Raw genomic sequence first — 22,901 nt, 5'->3', positions numbered from 1 at the left:
CCTGACTCTCGCCACATCTTTCTTACAATATGGCAGCCAGAACTGGATACAATACTCCAGCTGATGCCTCACCAGTGCCAAGTAGAGTGAGAATGGGGACTGCTAAGAGAACATTACCTCTGTCTCACATTTGACACAATAAGACACCCCAGAATTATATTTTCCTTTTTTGCAACTGCATCATATTGTTGACTCAGATTCAACTTGTGATCCACTATAACATCTCCATACTTTTCAGCAGTATTACTGCCTAGTCAGTTATTCCTCATTTTCTGTTTAGTTTCAGTTATTCCTGTGCATTTGATTTTTCCTTTTGAAATGTAGTACTTTGCACTTGCCTTTATTGAATTTCATCTAGTTGATTTCATACTAGGTCTCCAATTTATCAAGGTCATTTTGAATTCCAATGCTGTCCTCCAAAGTGCTGACAACCTCCCGCTTTCCTTCCCCCGCAGCTTAGTGCCATCCACAATTTGATAAGCATACTCTCCACTCCATTTCCCAAATCGTTAATGAAAATATTAAACAGCACTGGACCCAGAACGGACCCATGCAGATACCCTCCCAGTTCGACAGTGAACCACTGATATCTACTCTGAGTACAGTTTTTCAACCAGTTGTGCATGCACTTCCTCTAGACTACATATCCCTTTCTTGTTTATTAGAATGTCATATAAGACAGTGGCCAAAACCTTACTAAAATCAAGATATAGCACATCTACTTCTTCCCCCCATCCACTAGGCCAGCAACCCTGTCAAAGAATAAAATTAGGTTGGCTTAGCATGATTTGCTCTTGACCAATCTATGCTTGTCATTATTTATCACCCTATTATCCTTTAGGTACTTACAAATTGATTGTTTAATAACTTATTTCAGTATCTTTCCAGGTATCAAAGTCAGGCTGCTTGGTCTGTAATTCCCTGGGTCCTCTTTGTAAAAAGATATGTATTATGTTTGCCATTCTCCAGTCCTCTGGGACTTCACCCATCCTCCATGACTTCTTGAATATAATTGCAAATGGTTCCAACATTGTTTCAGCTAGTTCCTTAAGTACCCCTGTATAAATTTTGTCAGGCCCCGTTGACTTGAATACATCTATCTAAATAGTCTAATATATCTAAATATGTTAAGCATCTGGCCACAAGTAGCTTTTTTCAGAGAAGACAGAAGAAAAACAGGCATTAAACACCTCAAACTTAAAAGTAGGCTTGTGATTAAGTACTGAGGCCTTATTGACCGTTAATACTTACCTCTTTGCCACGTTATGGTAGATGGGTCAATATCAAGGCGTACAAATTTACTAATCTCATCTGCTGTTAAAGTGCCTGGATCAGTCTTGTTTATCCCCAACCTCTAGACAAAAATGAGAAGAAAAGCAATAAAGCAGACTTCCTGCTTAGAAAGCTATACAAACACATGTTCCCACCCTGTTTTTTCCCCCTCTTATATTTTTACAAACTTTTACATTTTTTTAAAAAGCAGCAGGCTGAAACACTTCAATAAATCACAATGCTCAGGCTCAAATGATAAACTATACAGAAAAACTCCTATAACAACAATGGAGAAAAATGTGGAGAGGAAAAAGGAGAAATACTGAAAGGCAGTTACCCAAAAGGTCTCTATATAAACACAACACCACCCCTTTAAGATAAACCAAAGAGAAGAGGCAACAAAGGAGACAGTATGAAAAAGATAATTAATAAATAATTTATGCCTGATAACTCTTTGTCTTGCCCGAGGACACGTCCTTGCAAATATCCATGTGTGGCTTTACATGACTACTCTGTGCAGTGAGTTATAAACTTCTGTCTGCCTAATTGATGTGGTATTTCAACAGCTCCTACACAACATAAAAAACCCCCAAACCCTGTCATTTAGAAAGAGCAGCACAATATATTATTTGCTCCTAATTCAGCAATGTCAAAAAATGTTTTAAAACTGAATCTGCATAGGGATGAATCAAGAAAAAATTGTACAATAAAATCCCAATTTTATACAAAATGACTGTGTCCCCTGGCCCAAGAAAGCATTCTTTGGTGAATTACCAAGCACACTCAGTTTTTAATGTTAACATTTATAAATTTTAGATGTAATGTTTGTTTCAGTCACACAAATACACTCTCATATTTGAATGTCAGTTTCACAAAACATTTAAAATTAACATGAAGTACTGTACCAAACAAAAATGCCTTTGCTCATATGTCCCCAGTTTTACCAACCACTATTTCATAAAGGTTGTGGATGTCCCTTTGAGACTGTCATTAAAAATAGAGCCCCACTGTATTTCTTTTTAAATAGCACTCTCTCCCAGCATTTATGTAGTATTCTTCCAAACAGTAGGTGTAGAACTATTGTGAAAAGGGGGGACTATTGTGAAAAAAGTGTTCACAAACATTTGAATAAAACCACAAATTTGTTCTGACAATATTCACCACTCCTTTATTCACTTTCTGCAAACATATTACCCAATAATATTTGCAGAGAGCAAAAGTGTCATAAATACTCACATGGATGTTTTTGCACCATCAGTAACTTATTCAAACCCTCTGCCTTCTTATAAAATCTTTGTTCATTGAATTAGGCAGCAGAAACACATAATTATATATTACTAAAGTGACCAATCACAAATACTGAATACTCAGATCAATACTGTTCAGCGGCATGCAGGAGGCACTGGAAGGGAGGGGGAGGTGGGGCTGTTGGCAGGTGGGAAGCACTGGGGGAAGCTTGGCTGCAAGTGGGTGCTAAGCACCTGCTATGTGATCATGTAGTTAAAGATTGTATCATAATGCATATGCATATGCATAAGAGGGCCTAATAAAGGTTGCACAGGTACCCTCACTTCTGGCATTTCCTAACTTGTGAGTGCTTGACTTTGTGGCCTTGATAATATTATTTTAATGTAGTTTTTAGTAACTTTAAAAACAACGTACACCAAAATAATTGAGTTGCAATAGAGATTCTGCTGCACATATTCAGAAGCTTTTAAGTTAATAAGCAGAAATCATTTGCAGCTCTAGTAGCACAGAGAAACCCACCCCCCACTGCAGAGCTATTTGATATTTCATGAATAACTGCAATGTCAGCACCTTTTTTCTCTCCAGGCACCCTAATGTAAACAAAGACAAACCGAAAATATTCTCCAATAGATTCTCTCATACAAACTTCTGTGAGAGCCACTTCGCAACAGAGATAAACAGACACCACATATATCCTGTTTTACTTTCAACAAGACAATTGAGTAGCACAAAAACTAAAAATACATCATTAACAATGTGATATTAACTTAAAAAAAAAGTGTAACATGGCTCCATAAGCACTTTGCAAACATTCACTGCCCACCCAAATACACTAATTAGGACTATGAACTGCTTCCTAAAAGGACTAGAACTGTAATATGGAACTTTCATATGCCAAAGCTGGACATAGCAAAATAGCACATATCCTGGGTGTTTGTAGCCAAAATTTCCCCTCTTCCAACATTGGTAGATTGTGCTATAAGCCAGTTGTTTATCTGTCTACCAATTGCCACCTCACACTGTATATATAATAGACAGAGCAGGAAACATTTGGGATGAAAGTGTATATGCAAACAAAATATGTGGAGAAATGTATTTTTATCACTCCATGCAGAGAAATGTGAGGAAAGCCAGTAGATCTCAACAAATCTCCAGCGACTTCCTCTTAAAATGAGAAAATAAAATAAAAATTGAAAATACTAGAGTAATTCAGCTTCCCATTTAACTGTGCCGTAATGGAAAGTATCAAAAAACTAATCTTGACATTTATTCATCGAAGAGTCAGTTATAAAACATTATGGTCTCACTTTGTGGGAAAAGATATACTAGTTTATAAAAAAATATTGGAACTTGATTCTGCAACTGCAAAACAGGAAGCTTCTAGAAAGCCTGCTAAATGCTTAGGGAAAGCCAAATCCTTGAGGAAAGACTGTACCACATTAAGGCACTTTCAGCTACAAATCTCCTTGTAACTTGTTAAAATAATTTTAAATAGTATATTTTAATAAGATATATTATACTTGTGGGAAAAAAAACAGGGAAAATACATTAGCAACTTACTTTCAAGCGGGCAAGCTGAATAGAAGAAATTCTCTCACACTATTAACTACTGGAAACCAGCCTATTATACAAAGCCTAAGAAAACCACACACAAGAGAAAAATGTTACAACTAAAATAGGCAAATACAATAAAAGTCTAATTTGATTCAAATCATGTAGATTATAATCTCAAATTTTTTTGAAACAATGTAATTGTTAGTGTATACTACATTTAAAACCAATTAAAAAGAAATCCTGACTAGTGAGCAAATTTTCAAGAGAAAATAAGTGACTAAGTTACATTTTCAAAGGTGATTTAGGTCCTTCAGCACCCAAGTCACATTAACTTTCAAAGAGACTTAGGTTCCTAAATGCCAACATAACTTTTGGAAATGGGACTTAGATGCTTTTGAAAATTTTAATCAAGGTCTGAAATAACCCATTTTGTAATCAGATACTGTAATCAGTATCTGTAAAGAGATTTAAGCGTATTTTTCTGGATTCAGAAGTCTCATGTCAATAAAACAATAACTATCAGCATTTTAAGGGGATAAGGCTGTGCTCCCCAGTTACAACAGAAGATCCACAATCAAAGAAGGTTCTCTTTCCCATACCCTGTGCTCTGAAAACCCAAGTTAACAATTAAGTTAAGTTCACAATAAGTTCAATAGGGGCTAGAGAAAAGGTATATGGTAGCTTATTTCCCAGTAAAAGCCCTCCAAAAGACCTTAGGATCAATACCTAACAGTGTCATATATCTACAATTTCTTGTCTCAAAAACATGATGGGGGGTTCCAAAGAGGATGGAGCTAGGCTGTTCTCAGTAGTGGCAGATAACAGAACAAGAAGCAATGGTCTCATGTTGCAGTGGGAGAGGTCTAGGTTGGATATTCGGAAACACTATTTCACTAGGAGGGTGGTGAAGCACTGGAATGAGTTAACTAGGAAGGTGGTGGAACCATCCTTATTGGTTTTTAAGGCCCAGCTTGACAAAGCCTTGGCTGGGATGATTTAGCTGGTGTTGGTCCTGCTTTGAGTAGGGAATTGGACTAGATGACCTCCTGAGGTCTCTTCCAACCCTAATATTCTATGATTCTATATGACTATACAGTGAATAAACAGACTGCCCAAAAAGAAAGGGTTTGGCAGAGAGCCATGGCTCTCAAAGCACTCTGAACAAAATGCTGGGGATAAAATATTGGAATGAAATAAGAATTATAAAATGATATAAATCAACAAAAATATTTATGTAGATGTTTACAGGAAACTTCAAAAGAAAGCCACGGATGGAAATCATACAGGTAAACCTCACCTTATCAGACTGAGTGCTTTCATGCAAGATCCTCGCATCAATAGCAGCAGCCAGCAAATTATTAGCAGCAGTAATAGCATGGATATCTCCAGTCAAATGAAGGTTGAACTACAGATTGAAGATGAAATACAAGAATTTATTTTACACACTTCACTAATTTAGTACAGATTAACAAAAACAATCACTGCTTGTTCAGTTTTGGGACTACAGATCAGATCAGCCATTTAGCAGTGTTGCTAAAATATTATGATTAGACAAACTGAAAATGTAACAAGCCAAATGAATTAACTTGGTCTCAGCTCAGTGTCTGATAGACTACAGTCAACAAGACCAAAACAAAACACAACACAGATATAATTTGTCTTCACCCAAATGACCCGAGAATGGAATCTAATGCGCTGACCACAACTCTGACACATGCACTTAAGTTCAAAGTCCAATGTAATGGAGTATCAAAAATTGGAATCAGAGCATCATCAGCCTTTGACTAGCTGAAAATTTTAAAGTTTCATTTCCTTCCACACTTCGATGATTTTGAGAGAAACATTCACTCCAATTATATAGGAAAGTTAAAGCATGTGGTGGGGGAAAGGGAAGGTATGCTGATTTTATTTATTCAGCATGAAGAAAAAGATGCTCAAAGGAAATTATAAAAATTATGATTTACTGATATGAAATGAGCTAATGGAACTTTTTCTTTGAATTGTCAGTCTTACACTTCAAAGATGTATCCAAAATCATAGAGTAAAATCTCTGGCGTTTTACAGAATGATTAAGTCATCACCCATCTTCACCCTAAAGGATTCAGAATTTTTAGTACAATGATGTGCTGCAAATATTTTAACAAGATGCTCCTATAAAACTGTTCTCTCTTAATTAATGATAAAACTCACATAAAAGGGGTTGCACACATTCAGTAAGAATGGAAGTGACCAAAGAATCTGTTTCACTGCTTTTGTCATTTGAACAAAACCTTGTTCATAACAATGGACAAGGAATATGGAAAAATACTTGGTGAACAAGTGCACTTGTTGTATAAAAGTGAGAGAGATGGACTTTGCTGGAAACAAATTTAATATTTATATTAAAGTAGTGCCCAGAGGTCCCAATCAGAATCTGGTGTACTGTGCTAGATGCGGTACAAACCCATATAAAGACAGATCTTTAGTGCAGAGACCTTAACAGTTTAATAGTGACATGGGATGGGTAGCAATAGAGGGACATGTGTATGTATGAGACTATCCTCATCCATCCCCTCATCTAGCCACTCTGCTTATAAAACATTTATATTTTGCTCCTGAAAAAATATACTAAGTGTATTAATAATACACCACACTGCCCAAGGTGCATTATTTGAGGAAGAGTAAATACCTTAGTGAGACTGGTTGTATCTTCCCCAGTGAAAATATTTTGAAAGTACTCCACACATGGAGCAATCTGGTCTATTTCAAAGGCTAGCATATGTTGTTCAGAAGTATTTGAGGCCCAGGGATAAAGTCATCTTTGGCAGAGATTAATTTGCAGTTGCTAGCTAGATGAATTCAACCAGAGACAGAAAAAAAAAAACCCTTCATTTTGTGATGGGGAAACTTTAATATGAGACACTCACTCACGCGTGCATCGCTATTTTGGAATCAAATTAATTTCCCTTTTATTTTCCTGATGTTCATCAAATGCTCCTAACTTTTGGGATGTTTTCTCAAAACAGTTATTAGAGACTGGCCATCCTAGTTGAACATAATGTAATTTGGCTACTGTTAGTGGAAGGACTTTTGCTCCAAATAAATAAGAAATCTGTATTTAAAATTAAATCATTTCTTGAAACTACTGTGCCTCTCTGTTCCTGCCCTCATCCACAGAAAAGAAACAGATATTCACACCTTTTGTAAAAGAGATATATAGACAAGAAACACTTAGCAACAGCAGGTCAGATATGATTGTTTCTCCTTGTACCTTATTCACAGCTAGCAGACTTTCTTCAGTACACCGGAAATCGGGTAGTGTTTGAATAATAGCTGGGACTTCATGCAACATGCGTTAACACCCACAGTCAACTGGCATTTTTCTAGGCTTCATATTTATTGTTCACGTAATTCAGAGTTTATTTTTGACTGGGTCTATAACCACAGCTCTAGAATTGAAGCAGTTGCCAATTGTTACAATTGGAAAATTCTATTCACACCCTAGTAGAAGGCCATGAAAGCCAGCCTTCTCCATAACAGTGATGGAGAGCCTGAACTCTCAGTGATTGGACAAGGGAGGCAATCCCTCTATCCCACTTTACCCTCTGACATAAACATATGCTTTAAGTGCTTTTCTGGATCATGTTCATAGTTGGCTGCCTGCACACATGCCTTACCCTGAGAGCACAGGGGAGCAGCTGGTAATGGTCTTTTTTCAATCTTTTGTCTTACCTCTTCCATTGGAATGACTTGAGCATATCCACCTCCAGCAGCCCCACCTGAGCAATTAAGCACATGGTCATGTCAGATTCATACCAATTCCGAAATAACCCTTAAACACACAAGAAATAAAGTACACAGCTTTGATACTTAAATATAATCAATATTTTAATTTCTATTACAGAAATCACTCAAACACTGGAACAAAAAAAAGTGTATTTTAATAAAAGCCATCAGCAGTTAGACAGTGATCTCAGTGATGAATGCTACCGACCTTGTAAAGCAAAATCTGGCAATGAATTTGGGTACGTTTAAGATTCTCCCTCAAGGTTAATTAAATTTTATTACTAAACCTGAAGAAGACACAGGATGCACCAAAGAAGGAATTAAATCCTGACCCTGAATGCCTATTTTAATCACTGTACTTGAACATCTCAGACTACCATCTACGTTTTGCAGCATTGTTGCACTTGTTTACACAGTAATTTAAACAAACTTAGAGCCCTACAAGTTAGAGATGGTAAAAACTCATTAGACCATTCAATCCATCTCCTTGCTAGTTCAATATTGTCTCCTGCATTATGTTTTCTAGCATTTTATATATATCGCTTCTTCCCATTCAAGGATCTTACAAGAGGCCTGCACGTATGAGTCATGCTTGTCAGGAAAACTGACACCTTCCAGCCAAACTACACTTCAATAAAACAACTAAGAAGTTGAAAACAAACAAACTAAACCCAAATGCAGTATTTCCTTCTGATATGAAAACAGAAGTAAGTTTTGCAAACACTAAGTACCTTTAACTCCAAAAGTAGGTCCCTGGGAAGGTTGTCTCAGACATGCAAAGGAATTCACATTAAGATGTGCAGTTAGAGCTTGAACAAGACCAATCGTGACAGTGCTTTTCCCCTCTCCAAGAGGTGTAGGTGTTATCCTAACAGAAACAAAACAAAGAGAAAAGATTTAATCAGTATCTCTGCTGATGTCAACTGAAGCAAGGATATCAAAACTTACATCTTTTTATTTGAAGTAAGAGTATTTGTACAATGACTTTCAACAAGATTGCATTATTGCCACAATACCTGCTATCCCTAGCTAAAGTTGGAATGTTGATGTACATGCGTCTTCCATGTGAGCTATTTACTAGGACTGCAGAAAAATAGGTTATTTTGGCAGAAGTTCTGAAGGCTATTGAATTTTCTATAGATTTCATTTAGACACAAAAGTCTCACCAGTCTCATGAACAAGTCATGCATCAAAAAACTAAGCATGCAATTGAGCCTATTGTGTTGTAAATCATGGGATTTTTTTATTTCCTATTGCTCAATACATAAATAAAATACTATTGAATTTTTCCTTAAAACAACACCAAGACTTGTTTTAGTCTTGACTACTTGACTTGACTTCTTTAACTTCCATGTCCTCTCTCAGCAATGTAAGACAGGGAGAATTATTTAAAAAAACAACAAAAAACTGGAACCAACTATAGTCACTAGGTTCAGTTAAACATGATGATGTTCTCTCACAGTTTTGCAGATTTGGAGCCCAGAAGGGACCATTATGATCATGTAGTCTGACCTCCTACATAACATAGGTCAAAGATTTCATGCTTAGATTCTTGCATCTAGCCCAAAAACTTGTACTTGCACTACTATAGCACTTATATTTTAGAAAGGAAAGGAGGACTTGTGGCACTTTAGAGACTAATAAATTTGAGTATAAGCTTTTGTGAGCTACAGCTCACTTCATCGGATGCGTTTAGTGAAAAATACAGTGGGGAGATTTATATACACAGAGAACATGAAACAATGGCTGTTACCATACACGCTGTAACGAGAGTGATCAGGTAAGGTGAGCTATTACTAGCAGGGGGGACAGGGACCCTTTGTAGCGATAATCAAGATGGGCCATTTCCAGCAGTTGACAAGAACGTCAGAGGAACGGGGGGGGGGAGGGAGAATGGGGATATAGTTTTACTTTGTGTAATGATACATCCACTCCCAGTCTTTATTCAAGCTTAAATTAATTGTATCCAGTTTGCAAATTAATTCCAATTCAGCAATCTCTTGTTGGAGTCTGTTTTGGAAGTTTTTTTGTTGAAGAATTGCCACTTTTAGGTCTGTAATCGAGTGACCAAAGAGATTGAAGTGTATCTAAGTACCAGGTTGAGATCCCAAGTGGGATTAGCATTCTTAACCTGGGGGATAAAATTCCCCAGGTCCTTAATAAATCTTGAAGATATAGGGTGCTCAAAAATTAGAAAAAGCTGATATTGTGGCAAGATGAAACTTAACAGAACTAATTGATAAACTCCATTTTTAAAAGTTTAATAGATAATTCAAGATGGCTGAGAATGGAGAAGATTCAGAAACAAGGTGATGACAGTGGCACCAGTGGTGGAACCTCTTCCATTTCTGAAGGTAAGTAATTCAAGTCGACTCCCTCCTACTGTTTAGTAAAACTTGTACTCCTGATTCTAATCCTGCAAATCATCCAAGAGCAATGCTTGGAGATGGAGGACCCCCTATCTTGGAGTAATGCACAGGACCTGCATCTTGGGAGCGGAGATGGAAAATGGTAGGAAGCTTGAGCACCAGGTGGACAAAGGCGAAGCAGGTAAGGATACCAAGCTTGCCATGGCCAGGTCAGTTCTACAATGATAATCCTGGCCTTGTCCTGCCCTATCTTGTTCATCATTCTTAGATTAGTGGTGGTGAAGGGACTGTATAGAACAGACCCTTTGTTCAATGAAGGAGAGAGGAATCTATGAAAGAGAGATGACCTAGGCCTCCTCTTGAGCAGAAGTAGTAGTATTTCCTGTTACTGGATGTTGCAAATAGGTCCACCTGTAGAAGTCCCACCTCTGTAATATACCATGAAGGATTTGCGAGTCCAACTCCCATTCATAGTCCCGGGAGAAGCAACTAATGAGCATATCAGCTGTGACGTTCTAGACTCCAGAGAGATAAAAGGCTGAGATCTCAATCTGATGGGCTATACAACAGTTCCATAACTTTATAGCTTCGATGCACAGAGAGGGGAGATCGAGTTCCTCCCTGTTTGTTGACATAGATCACGAGCTACTTTATATATCATGATTCAGATTGAATTGCACATAATGAGGGTTCGGAGCTGAAGGCAGGCATTCCTGACTGCCCTGAGTTCCAACAAGTTGATATGGAGACCTGTTTCCTGAGGAGACCATCTGCCCTGAGTTGTGTGTGCATTGGGGCATGCTCCCCACCCTAACAGTGATGCGTCTATTGTAACAGTTGTTGTTGGAGTTGGGCAGATGAAAGGGAAGCCCATGTAGACATTCCATTGATCTTTCCACCAATCCAGGGACATCTTTACCAGTAGCGGAACCATAACCTGTTGTCCAAACTGTCTCTGGTTGACAAAGAGGTCATCCTGAACCAGACCTGAAAGCAGCAGAGGCATAATCTTGCATGCTCAGTCATGAAGGTGCACGTTACCCTATGACCCAGAAGATGCAAACAGTTTCTTACTGTAGTATGGGGGCTTCTGTGAATTGTCCCAACCAGACTTGATAAAGTTATGAGTCTGTCTGTGTGAAGGAAGGAGCTGGCTGCTAGCAAATCCAAATATGCCCCTATGAATTGTATTCTCTGTACAGGGGTTAACTTGGACTTCTTTATGCTTAGCTGGAGACCCAACTCCTGGAAAACTAAAAGTACTGTCTGAATAGTACTGCTTCATAAGTTCAGCCCTTCAGTAGTCAGTCATCAATATACTGGAAGACTAAAATTGCTTCTTGCCAAAAGTAAACATCTGCCACCACTAAAACCTCTAGAATACCCCTGGGGCCACTGAAAACGATCCTGGCCCGTAGTGAAGTGCAGGTATCTCCTGTGTGCGGGATGTATTGCAAAATGGTGTCCTGTAGGTTGAAGACTGAAAGCCAGTCTTCTGTCTCCAAAGAGGGGATTGTGGCCACCACAGTCACCATACAAAACTTTTTAGACTTCACAAATTTATTCAATTGTCTTAGATCTTTTTGTCAAGAGAAAATACTTTGAGTAAAACCCTTTCTCGCTGTCAGGGGATGGGATGGGACAGGTTCTAGTGTTCTTAAAAAAAGGAAGGAGTGTAGTTCTTTATTCAATATAGTCTCATGAGATGGATCCCTGAAGAGGGAGGGAATGGGGAGGTTAGGAGAGACAGGAAGTGGATGGTGTAAGCCCAATGTTATAACCTCCATGACACACTTGTAATATGCTGCCAGGCCTATTGGCAATGGGAAAGGCGGTCTCCAAAAGTTGGGGTGGTGGGCAAAGGTTTGCAGCTCACGAGAGGTGGGAGAGGAGTTGAGCCCTCCACCTGTCTGTCAAAATTGCTGTTTCGATTTGACTGAACATTAGCTGAAGGAGGGTGGGAAGCTCTTTTCCTCTGGAATCTCTGTCTTTTTCTAGTGGGTTCAGTGGTTCTGTGAAAACCAGAGAACTGAGCCAGGTACAATCTCTGTGCTGTTTGAGACCTGCTAAATCTTCTCGTTTGTAGGGAGACAGGAAAACAAAAATTCTGAGTCCCGGGGGTAATGTAATATTTCTTATCTGCCCATTTACAGATTGGTGGTATGGTGGCAGGAGTTTGCCACAGTCTTTGCTGGATCCAAGAACACTGTTAATGGGTAGCAGAACCTAGACTGGTATTGCCAAGTGCAAAATATCCTGGAGCTTGTGATGTGAATCTCCTCTTCAAGAGGTATCTAGAGGATCCACCACCTTCTTTGCAAGACAGAGCCAAGTGGGAGGACGCCACAGGTAAATTTGAAATAGACGATGCCAATCTGGAGGTGGATGGTACCAGGGTCCTACTGGTGCCATATTTCTCTGAAGTGCTCTGGGATCTCCCTTCTCCACCAGTACCGTCTTTCACCGGCATGATACTGAGTTGAGAGGTCAAGGCCTCCAACACCATAGACCTAGCAGGAGATCAGGATTTCTTGGGAGCTGGTTCCTTGTGGTGGGAGACCAAGCTCCCCCTCCTCTTCTTCAGAACCTTTCATGAGTCCTCCAAGATCTTCCCCTTCTTCTGCGATACTTTAGCTGAAGTCAAAGGCGCACTGGATCTGTCCAGACACAGATGTACAGGTAGGGGAGGTCCTGGTCTGATTCGGCAGGGAGCATCTCAGCAGCAGCTTTAGTTTGGTCTCCCAATTCTTCCAAGCTCTAGATTTCAGAACCAGGCAAAAGTTACACTTTGGGGACATACAGGACTCTCCCAAGCAACAGGTACATTTAAAATGGCTGTCGCTGATTGGTATAATCTCCTGACAAGAGAGGCGGCATTTGAAACTTGACGAGTCAGGCATGCCCAGCCAGGCCAAATAAGCTCTCCAGAATAAAATAGAGGAGGAAAAACAGGGAGAGGAAAAACTGAAACCTCTCACAACACTAACTAGAACACTGAACTAACTAAACAACTACAAAACAGGCAGACAGACTAGAGCTCTATCTCAGGCCCAGGCAGTAGAGAAGGAACTGAGGGTGGTTTGTCTGAGCAGCCCTATGTACCTTTGGAGCATGGCATGAGGTTGTACAGAATGCATGTGCAAGCCAAATGGACACTGCTAATGGAAAAATCTCTGATCAAGGGCTCGAGAGGCACATGCACACCTGAAATGGAACACCCACAAGGACACGACTGGAAGAAGAATACTCCCTTATCTAAAATTTAGTATGAACAACATATGGCTCAGAGAATTTTCAAACACACTCAAAATGATTCACTTTGGGTGTTTCTTTCTTTCAGCTGCAAGAGAAAAGCGAATAAAAACCCAAGGTCCATTTTTGTTCCTGCTGAACTCTCCAGGAAACGCTTTGCAAAAAAAGTAGCACTTTACTGTTTAAATTTGTGGTATCTTTACTGCTTGCAGTGAAACGAATAGTTTATTTAAGATATGTGACATTAAAGATTTCATTTTCATTCTCACAGAAATACAAGCATTCATGCATATGCTCTCCAAAAGGGGCAACTCCTATATTATGACCTCTTCAAGACTCAAGCTAAATATACAATTCTAATTAGAAACATCTCATTTTCCTCCTCTGGAAACTTTGCAAGGTATTGTTGTCCGGTATAAGCTCAATTCATAACCATGAAGCACAAAAACTGAAATCCTCTTTTGCAGACAGTTATGAAATTGTCTGGTTTAGAGAGAAATTCTTAAGCTATTTCTTGACCATAATAAAGATGACGACTTTTAACCCAATAGTTTATAGCTTAATAAAGAAACACAAAACCCACTCAGTTTGTCACATATTTACTTTTTAATCTCTAAATGGAAATAAAAATATCAGGATAATGTGGATTTACATCTCATGACGTATGCAAGGTAAATCAATAGGAACATCTCTTTGGCCCCAGTTCAGAAAAACATTTAACACACGTGCAATTCTCCTGTTCAGAGAAATTTAACTTTATTGACTTCATTGGGGCTTAAGGATTTAATAAAGTACTCCCCGAATTGAAGCTCAAAAGAAGAACTATCCCATCTACTATTAGTTAACGCTTTGAACTCAGAAGTGACCACTTAAAACTTTTATACTTTAATTTAGGTAGAGATGGTAGACTCATTTTTAAACCTTTATTTATCCCCCCTATAAAAGTGTCATGTTTTCCAAGACTGAAAATTCTGATTGACAGACAAGAGCTTTCTCCTCCAGACCACAGTATATGACAATTTCTGAAATAAATGTTCTCTCCTCACTCCACTCCTTATCTCCTACGGTTCCACTTCCCTGGTCTTAAAAATGTAATTTCTTTCTAACTTATTTTCATAAAAAAATCCATCCTGTCACATACCAATAGCAAAATACTCAGGTTATAACCTCCAGCAAGAACTTCATGTATGCCCACAGGGAGTTCTGCGTAAGTAAAGATTGCAGGTTCGGGCCCTGGGTATGTAAATATTAACAGAAACACACATCCAAAGACAGAAACAACATTTATTATTGAGAAAAGTAGAAAAATCAATTTATCTGCTGCTTTTAGATTGTTACTTTAAAAAACACTATCTTATTCAATTTTAATATGAAGTGCACCAGCCCTGTTCAAGGATGAAATCCTGCCTCATTGAAACCAAAGGGAGTTTTGCCATTGATTTCAGTGGGGCCAAGATATCAGCCCACATCTTTAAATTTACTTGAATTTAAATATTTTCTTGTGGTGTATGAACATGACCCTAAAATCAGTTCAAGATATACTAAAATGATATAATTGTGATTGATAAGAAATTGATAGTTTAAGAAAAATTCCTAGAATTCTTACGAAAAAAAGGGTAAAGACAAAATATCCTATAGGTGTCATGTATTTAACTCAGGTTACTGAACATCTTTGATAGGCAAACAAAATTTCAAGTCTGTTTTAAACTCATCCTAAAAGGGAAGATAAAGTGTAGAACAATATGAATATCAAGCCAAATCCAAATTGCTGAACTTAAAAACGTTGTGCAGGTGGGAGTGGCAGAAAGTTTCATTAATTTACACAGTATGCATCTCCAATTTCATTATCTCCAAGTTTCTACTGCAAGTGCTGACACTGCATACATTAAAAATCCCTGCAAGATATGAATGGCTTTTGGTGTTTAATAAGGATTACACTTTTCTGAAAAGATTTAACAAGATGACATCATCAAACTGTTTGTTATAAAACTAAGAAAACTTCTTTCTAACTGTTTAATGAGGATTATAGTAAAGAATCTTCAACAAAAGCATCTCAGCTGTACAAAGGCTATGTTACTAAAACAAGATATGGATGTAAATGTATGCATCTAGGAACAAACAATGTAGGCAGCTGTCAGGGGCTGCCCATGAAGAACACAGAGGCAGGCCCAGTAGACGGGTCTGAAGCAATTGGGTCTTCCTAAGATTCCAGGGGATGGTAAATCTTAGGGAGATAGACATGCATATAGACTGTTCTATTGCTTTAAAATCCTTTTCTTGTATGCTTTCTGGTCACTGTATTAACCACTGCTCATCAGGTCTGAAATGGAAGATTTATAGGTGCCGTGCCCATCTGTCTTGCAGAGAAATCTCAGTTGACACTCAGGGTACCGTAATTCAGGGCCGACCTTAAGTGTGGGAGAACTGCACGGTTACACCCCAGCACAGATGAAGGCAAGAGGCCTAACACTTGAGGGGTGCACTCAGAGACGAGAGGGGAGTCAATGGTGTAGCTAGCCCGGTTTCCATAACACCTCCACACCTAGATTATTTGGTTAGTTTTATGTTTAAAATAATCTAAGTTGGCTGCCAATGACTAGCTATAGCTCTGTTGCACATTTTTAGAAAGGTCACATTTGGAATGTAAGCCTGTGCTTTGATCTTAAGCAATACTGGAAGGAATTAATTTTAACCACTCTCATTTTTACTCAGATAGAGCGGACTCATGCTCATGTTTACATTCTTCTTTGAATTTTCCTTTAGTAGATTTTGAATAAAAACATAAAAAGCCCATAATCGTTATTCTCCTTACAATACTCATTTCCCCTTGTACCATCGGGTCACCAATTTCCTGGCAAGATATGAAATTTTCCATAACTTTGGAAAGTTTGTTTTTTCAAAATATGATCATAAAGAAATAGTTTGCACATATTTATCTTTTGTCTTTATGCACTACATTTAACTTATAGTGGAAATATTTCTGTGGGAAAGCCACATGAGGTCTGACCGAAAGAAAAAAAAACATACAGACAGTGAGATGATATGCTGCACCAGCAGTCACCAACATATAGTTAAGGGTATTGTTAAGAACCCAGCAAGAAACATACTGCACACATTTTAAGATGATACTACAATGGGGGCTTTTTGCTTAGTTTTCTTGGTATTAACTCCTCAGTACCGGTGGTTCTGGTGATACTGATGTACAGTGTACAGTTGCTGCTGTTCTACAGTGCTCTTGTTCACACAACCCTGAGCTACATGGTCTTGCACCGTTTCCATTCTGAATGGATGGGATGTGGGACTCTCTTAAATGAATGACTTAACCTCACTTAAATGGTAACAGTGATACTTCTGGCCTCCCTTTTAATGCCACTTCAATAGCTATAGGAGACTTCTTTTTAAGCCCAAACATTGATTTTATTGCATTACTGGTTTTATAAAATGGCATCACCCTGTCACAATGTCCTGCAGGGGTCATCAGCACGGACTGAACTGGATGCCAACAGATCCAAAAGCATGAGCCTCTACTGCTTGAGCTTAGAGGACTGTCCACACTATAGAGACTATATCAGCATACCTATGGCTACATAGCTATGCTGGCATAACCTCATAGTGTAGCCTATATTGGCAGAAAGGATTTTTCCATCAGTGTAGGAACACCACCTTCCTGAGTGACAGTAGCTATATTCGCAAAAAGAAAAGGAGTACTTGTGGCACCTTAGTAGCTATATTGAAAGCAGCACTCTTCTGTCAACATTGCTGCATCTACACTGGGAGTTAAGTTGGTCTACTACATTAGTGAAAACCATACCCCTGACTGAGTTGCTATGTGGAGCTAACTTTTAAGTATAGGCCAAGCCTTCAACTCAATGGCAGATTCATAAATCTCTTATTCCAGTCCCTAACGGTTGAAGTGCCTCATCATAAGACTGCATTTTTGCTAGTTATTTCTACTTAATGTTTATTTTCTTCTCTTCTCTCTCTCTCTCTCTCTCTTTTTTTTTTTTAATTAAAGTATTCCCTGGGCCCTTCAGCCTGGTTAACACAATCACTTGTCACATATCTATCCCCACTGTAAGTAAAAATGAATTCTCAATATGAACTCAGCATCTGTAAACCCTGACCCTCCTGGAACTAAGACGTTAACCAGCAACACATCTTTTACATGGCTGTAGAAGTATTTTATATGTAATGCTTATTGAAACACACTTTTGGCAAATTACATAACATACATCCTAGTTCATCTCAAATAACATCTATGTTAGAAAACTATTAAACTTCTCATGCTAGTAAACCTAGAAAGCAGTATTTTCAGTGGCACGATATTTTATCACAGCTTTCCATATTCCCACACTTTACCTCTTATATTATTCTGCTTTCTTGACAGTGAAATCAATTAAATAGTGGACAAATCTAGTGAAAGTGGTGAAAGCCACATCATTTGAGACACTTAAAAACAGACTTATGGTAGCACAAGCAAGTGTAACAAAATTTATACAGGTTTCATACCATGTCCATTACTGTGGTATCTGTCTTGACAGGAGCTTTCTATACTGGATGGCAAACAAAGTAATAAAAGTTTAAGATGTCTGAATATGCAATCAACTGCAAGAGTAGTAAGGAAACATATCTCATTTTGATAAATAAATACTTTGAAATGATCTGGTGGCTGTTCAGCTTGTAATTTTCAACATATGGGAAAAATACCAGGTACCATTGTTTGGCTGTATTCAGAAAGTGTGAGTAAGAAAGATTTGCCAGCTTGTGGCAACTGATTAAATCCTGCATGCAGCTATCCAAACTAGGTCTGGCATTTAATATTTCTATACATCTGACATTTGGAGAACTTTTCTATAATCAGGGAGAATGTTCAGTATCTCCAGCATCCAACAACTACAAAAGACACACCAATGGACTAAACTGTTCCTTTTTCAAGTAGGTCTCTGAAACATGTGGATTTACATCAGAATCTTTGTCATTTCCACAGGAAGTGAAACAATTATGTTCTGGCATTTTGGGTACAAAGAAGTTCAGAATCATAACCAAGAAATACATAATGTGCCGTAGATTGAGAAAAAGACCTCTCAAAACTGCTGCTCTTCAAGATGTGTGGTTCATGTCCATTCCAATTAGGTGTGCGCGTGGCATGCATGGACGTCGGAAACTTTCCCCGTTAGCAGCTCTTGTCGGGAAGGCAGGGGAGACCCCTAGTGGTGCTCTTATGGAGCTGTATATAGTATCCTGCCGGCCCGACCCCCCTTCGGTTCCTTCTTCCCATGGACTCCAACAGAGGGGAAGGAGGGTGAGTATTGTAATGGACGCGAACAACACATCTTGAAGAACAAGTTACAAGAAGTAAGTAACCGTCTTTTCTTCTTTGAGTGCTTGTTCGTGTCCATTCCAATTAAGTGACTTCCAAGCTGACCATCAGAGGTGGGTAGGAGTCAAGGAATGATTGATTGGAGGATAGCTCTGCCAACCGCCACATCATCTCTGGGCTGTTTGTTGATGGCATAGTGGGCTGTAAATGTATGCACTGAGGACCAGGTAGCTGCTTTGCAGATTTTGTGGATGGGAACCTAGTCCAGAAAGACGGTCGAAGATGCTTGCGCTCTCATCGAATGGACCGATTGCTGGGGCTGGGACCTTGGCCAACTCATAGCACGTGCGAACGCAGTCTGTGATCCAGGACAAGATACGTCGAGAAGATACTGGAAGGCCCTTCATTCTATCGGCTATGGCCATAAATAGTTGGGTTGATTTGCGAACGGTCCTCATGAGCTTTATGTAGAACACTAGGGCTCTTCGAACATCTAGCATGTGCAAGCTTTGGTGCTGCGGGCTCGTGTGAGACTTTGGAAAAAACACAGGCAGGCAAATATCCTGTCCGATGCAGAACTGGGAGACCACGTTGGGGAGGAATCTAGGGTGCAGTCTACATTGCACCTTGTCCTTATGAAACGCTGTGTAAGGGGTTCGGAGGTGAGAGCCTTTAACTCAGACATTCTCCTTGCCGATGTAATGGCCACCAAGAACGCTACCTTCCATGAAAAGGTAAAGAAGGGAACAAGTGGCCAGGGGCTCGAACAGTTGGCCCATGAGCTTGGAGAGGACCAGGTTCAGATTCCAGGTTGGTACTGGTGGTCGAGAATAAGGGTATACCCTCTCCAATCCCTTGAGGAAATGCACCACCATAGGATTTGTGAACACTGAGCATCCAGAATCCCCTGGATGGAAAGCCGAGATAGCCGCCAGGTGTACTCTGATGGATGAAAGTGATAGGCCTTGTTGTTTGATGTCAAGCAGGTAGTCCACTATGACCAGTATAGATACCTGAGCGGTAACAAGTATCTGCATTCACACCAGCAAGAGAACCTTTTCAACTTGGTCAAGTGAGTTGATGTAGTGGAAGGCTTCCTGCTGCCAGCCAGTATCTGTCTCACTGGCTGAGAGCACTGCCGTTCTATCGAATTTAGCCATGGAACGTCCAAGCCATGAGATGCAGGGACGGTAGTTTCGGGTGGAGAAGGTCAAGTCCGGATACCGGGATAGGCTATTGTAGCGTTTACTGATAGTTTGAGGAGTGCTGTATACCAATGCTGACGTGGCCAGGATGGGGCAAGCAGGATCACGATTGCTCTGTCCCTGCGTATCTTGAGCAGAAACTGGTAGATCAGCGGGACTGGAGGGAAGGCACACTTCAGGCCCCCTCCCCACTGTATCAAGAACGCATTGGAGATGGAGCCCAGGCTGTGATTTTAAAATGAACAGAACCGAGGGCATTGCTTGTTGTCCTTGGTGGCAAATAGGTCGACTTGGGTATAACCCCACTTTTGGAAAATTGACTGCAGGACATCTGGTCAGACTGACCACTCGTGAGCTTGGTAGGACCTGCTGAGGTGATCTGCTAACTCGTTTCTCAGCCCAGGGAGGTAGGATGCTTCCAGCTATATGGACTGGGCTACATAGAAGTCCCAGAGGAGAATAGCCTCACGGCAGAGGGATGAAGAGCGAGCTCTGCCCTGTTTATGTAGAACATGGTAGTGTTGTTGTCTGGCAGGACTGTCACGCTGTGACCTTGCAAAGTGGCATGAAAGGTCTGACAGGCCAGATGAACCACTCTGAGCTCCTTCAGGTTGATATGGAGTGGTATCTCGTCCTGCGTCCACAGACCTTGAGTTCTTAGATCCCCTAGGTGTGCACCCCAACCCAAATCTGACACATCTGTTACTAACGTCAGTGAAGGTTGGGTTATGATGAAGGGGACACCCGCACAGACTACCGGCTGGTCCAGCCACCAGCACAGGGACTCTCGGACTTGCCCAAATACAGTTACTATCGTGTCCAGACTGTCTTGTGCTAGGCGGTAACATGATGTGAGCCACACTTGTAGGGGTCTGAGCCCCAGTCTGGCATGCTTGACTACGTAAGTGAAGGCTGCCATATGCCCTATTAACTTCAGGCAACCCCTCACGGTCGAGGTTGGGTACTGTAACATCATTTTGACAATTCGTTCTATGGCCTGAAACCTGGGTACTAGGAAGCTCGCTTTTGCCTGTACTGAGTCGAGGACTGCCCCTATGAATTCTATCCTTTGTGTTGGTATGAGTGACGACTTGCTTATGTTGAGAAGAAGACCCAGTCTGTGAAAGGTGTCCCTGACTATTGTAACATGGACTGCACCTGCTCTCTGGAGCACCCAGTCAGTAGCCAATCGTTGAGATATAGGTACACTCAAACTTGTCTTGTGTGCAAAAAAACTGCTATCACCACCATAGATTCATAGATACTAAGGTCAGAAGGGACCATTCTGATCATCTAGTCTGACCTCCTGCACAGCGCAGGCCACAGAATCTCACCCACCCACTCCTATGGAAAAACCTCACCCATGTCTGAGCTATTGAAGTCCTTAAATCATGGTTTAAAGACTTCCAGGAGCAGAGAAGCCTCCCTCAAGTCAACCATGCCCCATGCTACAGAGGAAGGCGAAAAACCTCCGGGGCCTCTCCAATCTGTCCTGGAGGAAAATTCCTTCCCGATCCCAAATATGGCGATCAGCTAAACCATGAGCATTTGGGCAAGATTCACCATCCAGATACTACAGAAAATTCTTTCCTGGGTAACTCAGATCCCATCCATCTAATATCCCATCTCAGGGGATTTGGCCTATTTACCCTGAATATTTAAAGATCAATTACTTACCAAAATCCCATTATCCCATCATACCATCTCCTCCATAAACTTATCAAGTAGAATCTTAAAACCAGATAGATCTTTTGCCCCCACTGCTTCCCTTGGAAGGCTATTCCAAAACTTCACTCCTCTGATGGTTAAAAACCTTCGTCTGATTTCAAGTCTAAACTTCCTGGTGGCCAGTTTATACCCATTTGTTCTTGTGTCCACATTGGTGCTGAGCTGAAATAATTCCTCTCCTGTATTTATCCCTCTGATATATTTAGAGAGAGCAATCATATCTCCCCTCAACCTTATTTAGTTAGGCTAAACAAGCCAAGCTCCTTAAGTCTCCTTTCTTAAGACAAGTTTTCCATTCCTCGGATCATCCTAGTAGTAGAAATAGTTGCCAGTTTCCCTCTGGACAGCACCCGATTAGGCGATGCCAGAGGTTTCTCCTTGCATGGAAAGGGATTGGGCATCGACAGTTCAATGACGCCCTTTGCAGCCTCAAATGTGTCAGGCTTGGAGGGGGGTTCCAAGACCTCCTCTAAACACGGGTTCGCGCTGAAGTCGCTGGATGCAGGACTCAATGGTGCCGGCTCCTGATGAGAAACAGAGTCCTGCCTCTGAGCTGTAGGAGCCTTTCTGGGTGTCTTGGTCGCTCTTTGAGGGGATCGTCCTTTCTTATGTCACTTGGCCAGTGCCAGGGAGCTTGAGCAGTGCTGGGGCTGGTCGGCTCGTCTCCGTGCTGGGGATTTATGGTGCCAGGGATCTCTAGAGCCTGGTGCCAAATTACATACCAACACCGGGGCACTTCTCACTGAGGAGCTTGGGCCGGTACTGGGTGGTCTGGGGCCGCTGGTTGTAAAGCGGCCTCCGTGAGCAGCTGCTTAAGATGAAAGTCCTTCTCTTTCTTAGGGCTTAAAGGCCTTTCAGATTTTGCAGCACTCAGCCCGGTGTGCCTCCCCCAGACACCTAAGGCAGGAGTCGTGGGGGTCGCTGGTGGGCATAGATTTGCTGCAAGCTTTAAACCCCTAGGCTTGTGGCATGCCTTGCAGCCCAAGGTTGGTGGCTGGAACGAAATCCCAGTCACCTCTAATTAAACTGTACTTAACTAACTTTCTATTTAACAACAAACTGTCTAACAGGTAAAAACTAGATTGCTAAGAGATCACTCGCAAGTGAGGGAGCACGTTCCAATGCTGCCATGGACACTAAGAAGGAACTGAAGGGGGGCTGGGCCAGCAGCGTACTATATACAGCGCC

At 40.5% G+C, this 22,901-nt stretch overlaps 1 protein-coding gene across 1 annotated transcript in view; it reads right to left on the bottom strand.

Moving 5' to 3' along the window:
- MTHFD1L (methylenetetrahydrofolate dehydrogenase (NADP+ dependent) 1 like) overlaps positions 1-22,901 on the bottom strand; it is a 245,749-nt gene that overhangs the window by 175,263 nt on the left and 47,585 nt on the right. Inside the window, 5 exon segments of the mRNA XM_043511198.1 lie at positions 1,252-1,354; positions 4,081-4,155; positions 5,372-5,479; positions 7,786-7,832; positions 8,571-8,707. Of these exon segments, the coding sequence (XP_043367133.1) occupies positions 1,252-1,354; positions 4,081-4,155; positions 5,372-5,479; positions 7,786-7,832; positions 8,571-8,707 (470 nt within the window).

Source organism: Dermochelys coriacea, chromosome 3 (assembly GCF_009764565.3).
Source record: "Dermochelys coriacea isolate rDerCor1 chromosome 3, rDerCor1.pri.v4, whole genome shotgun sequence".
In the NCBI taxonomy this organism is placed as follows: Eukaryota; Metazoa; Chordata; order Testudines; family Dermochelyidae; genus Dermochelys; species Dermochelys coriacea.
Note: the sequence above shows the minus strand (reverse complement) of the source record. Positions and strands in the feature narration are given on the sequence as shown.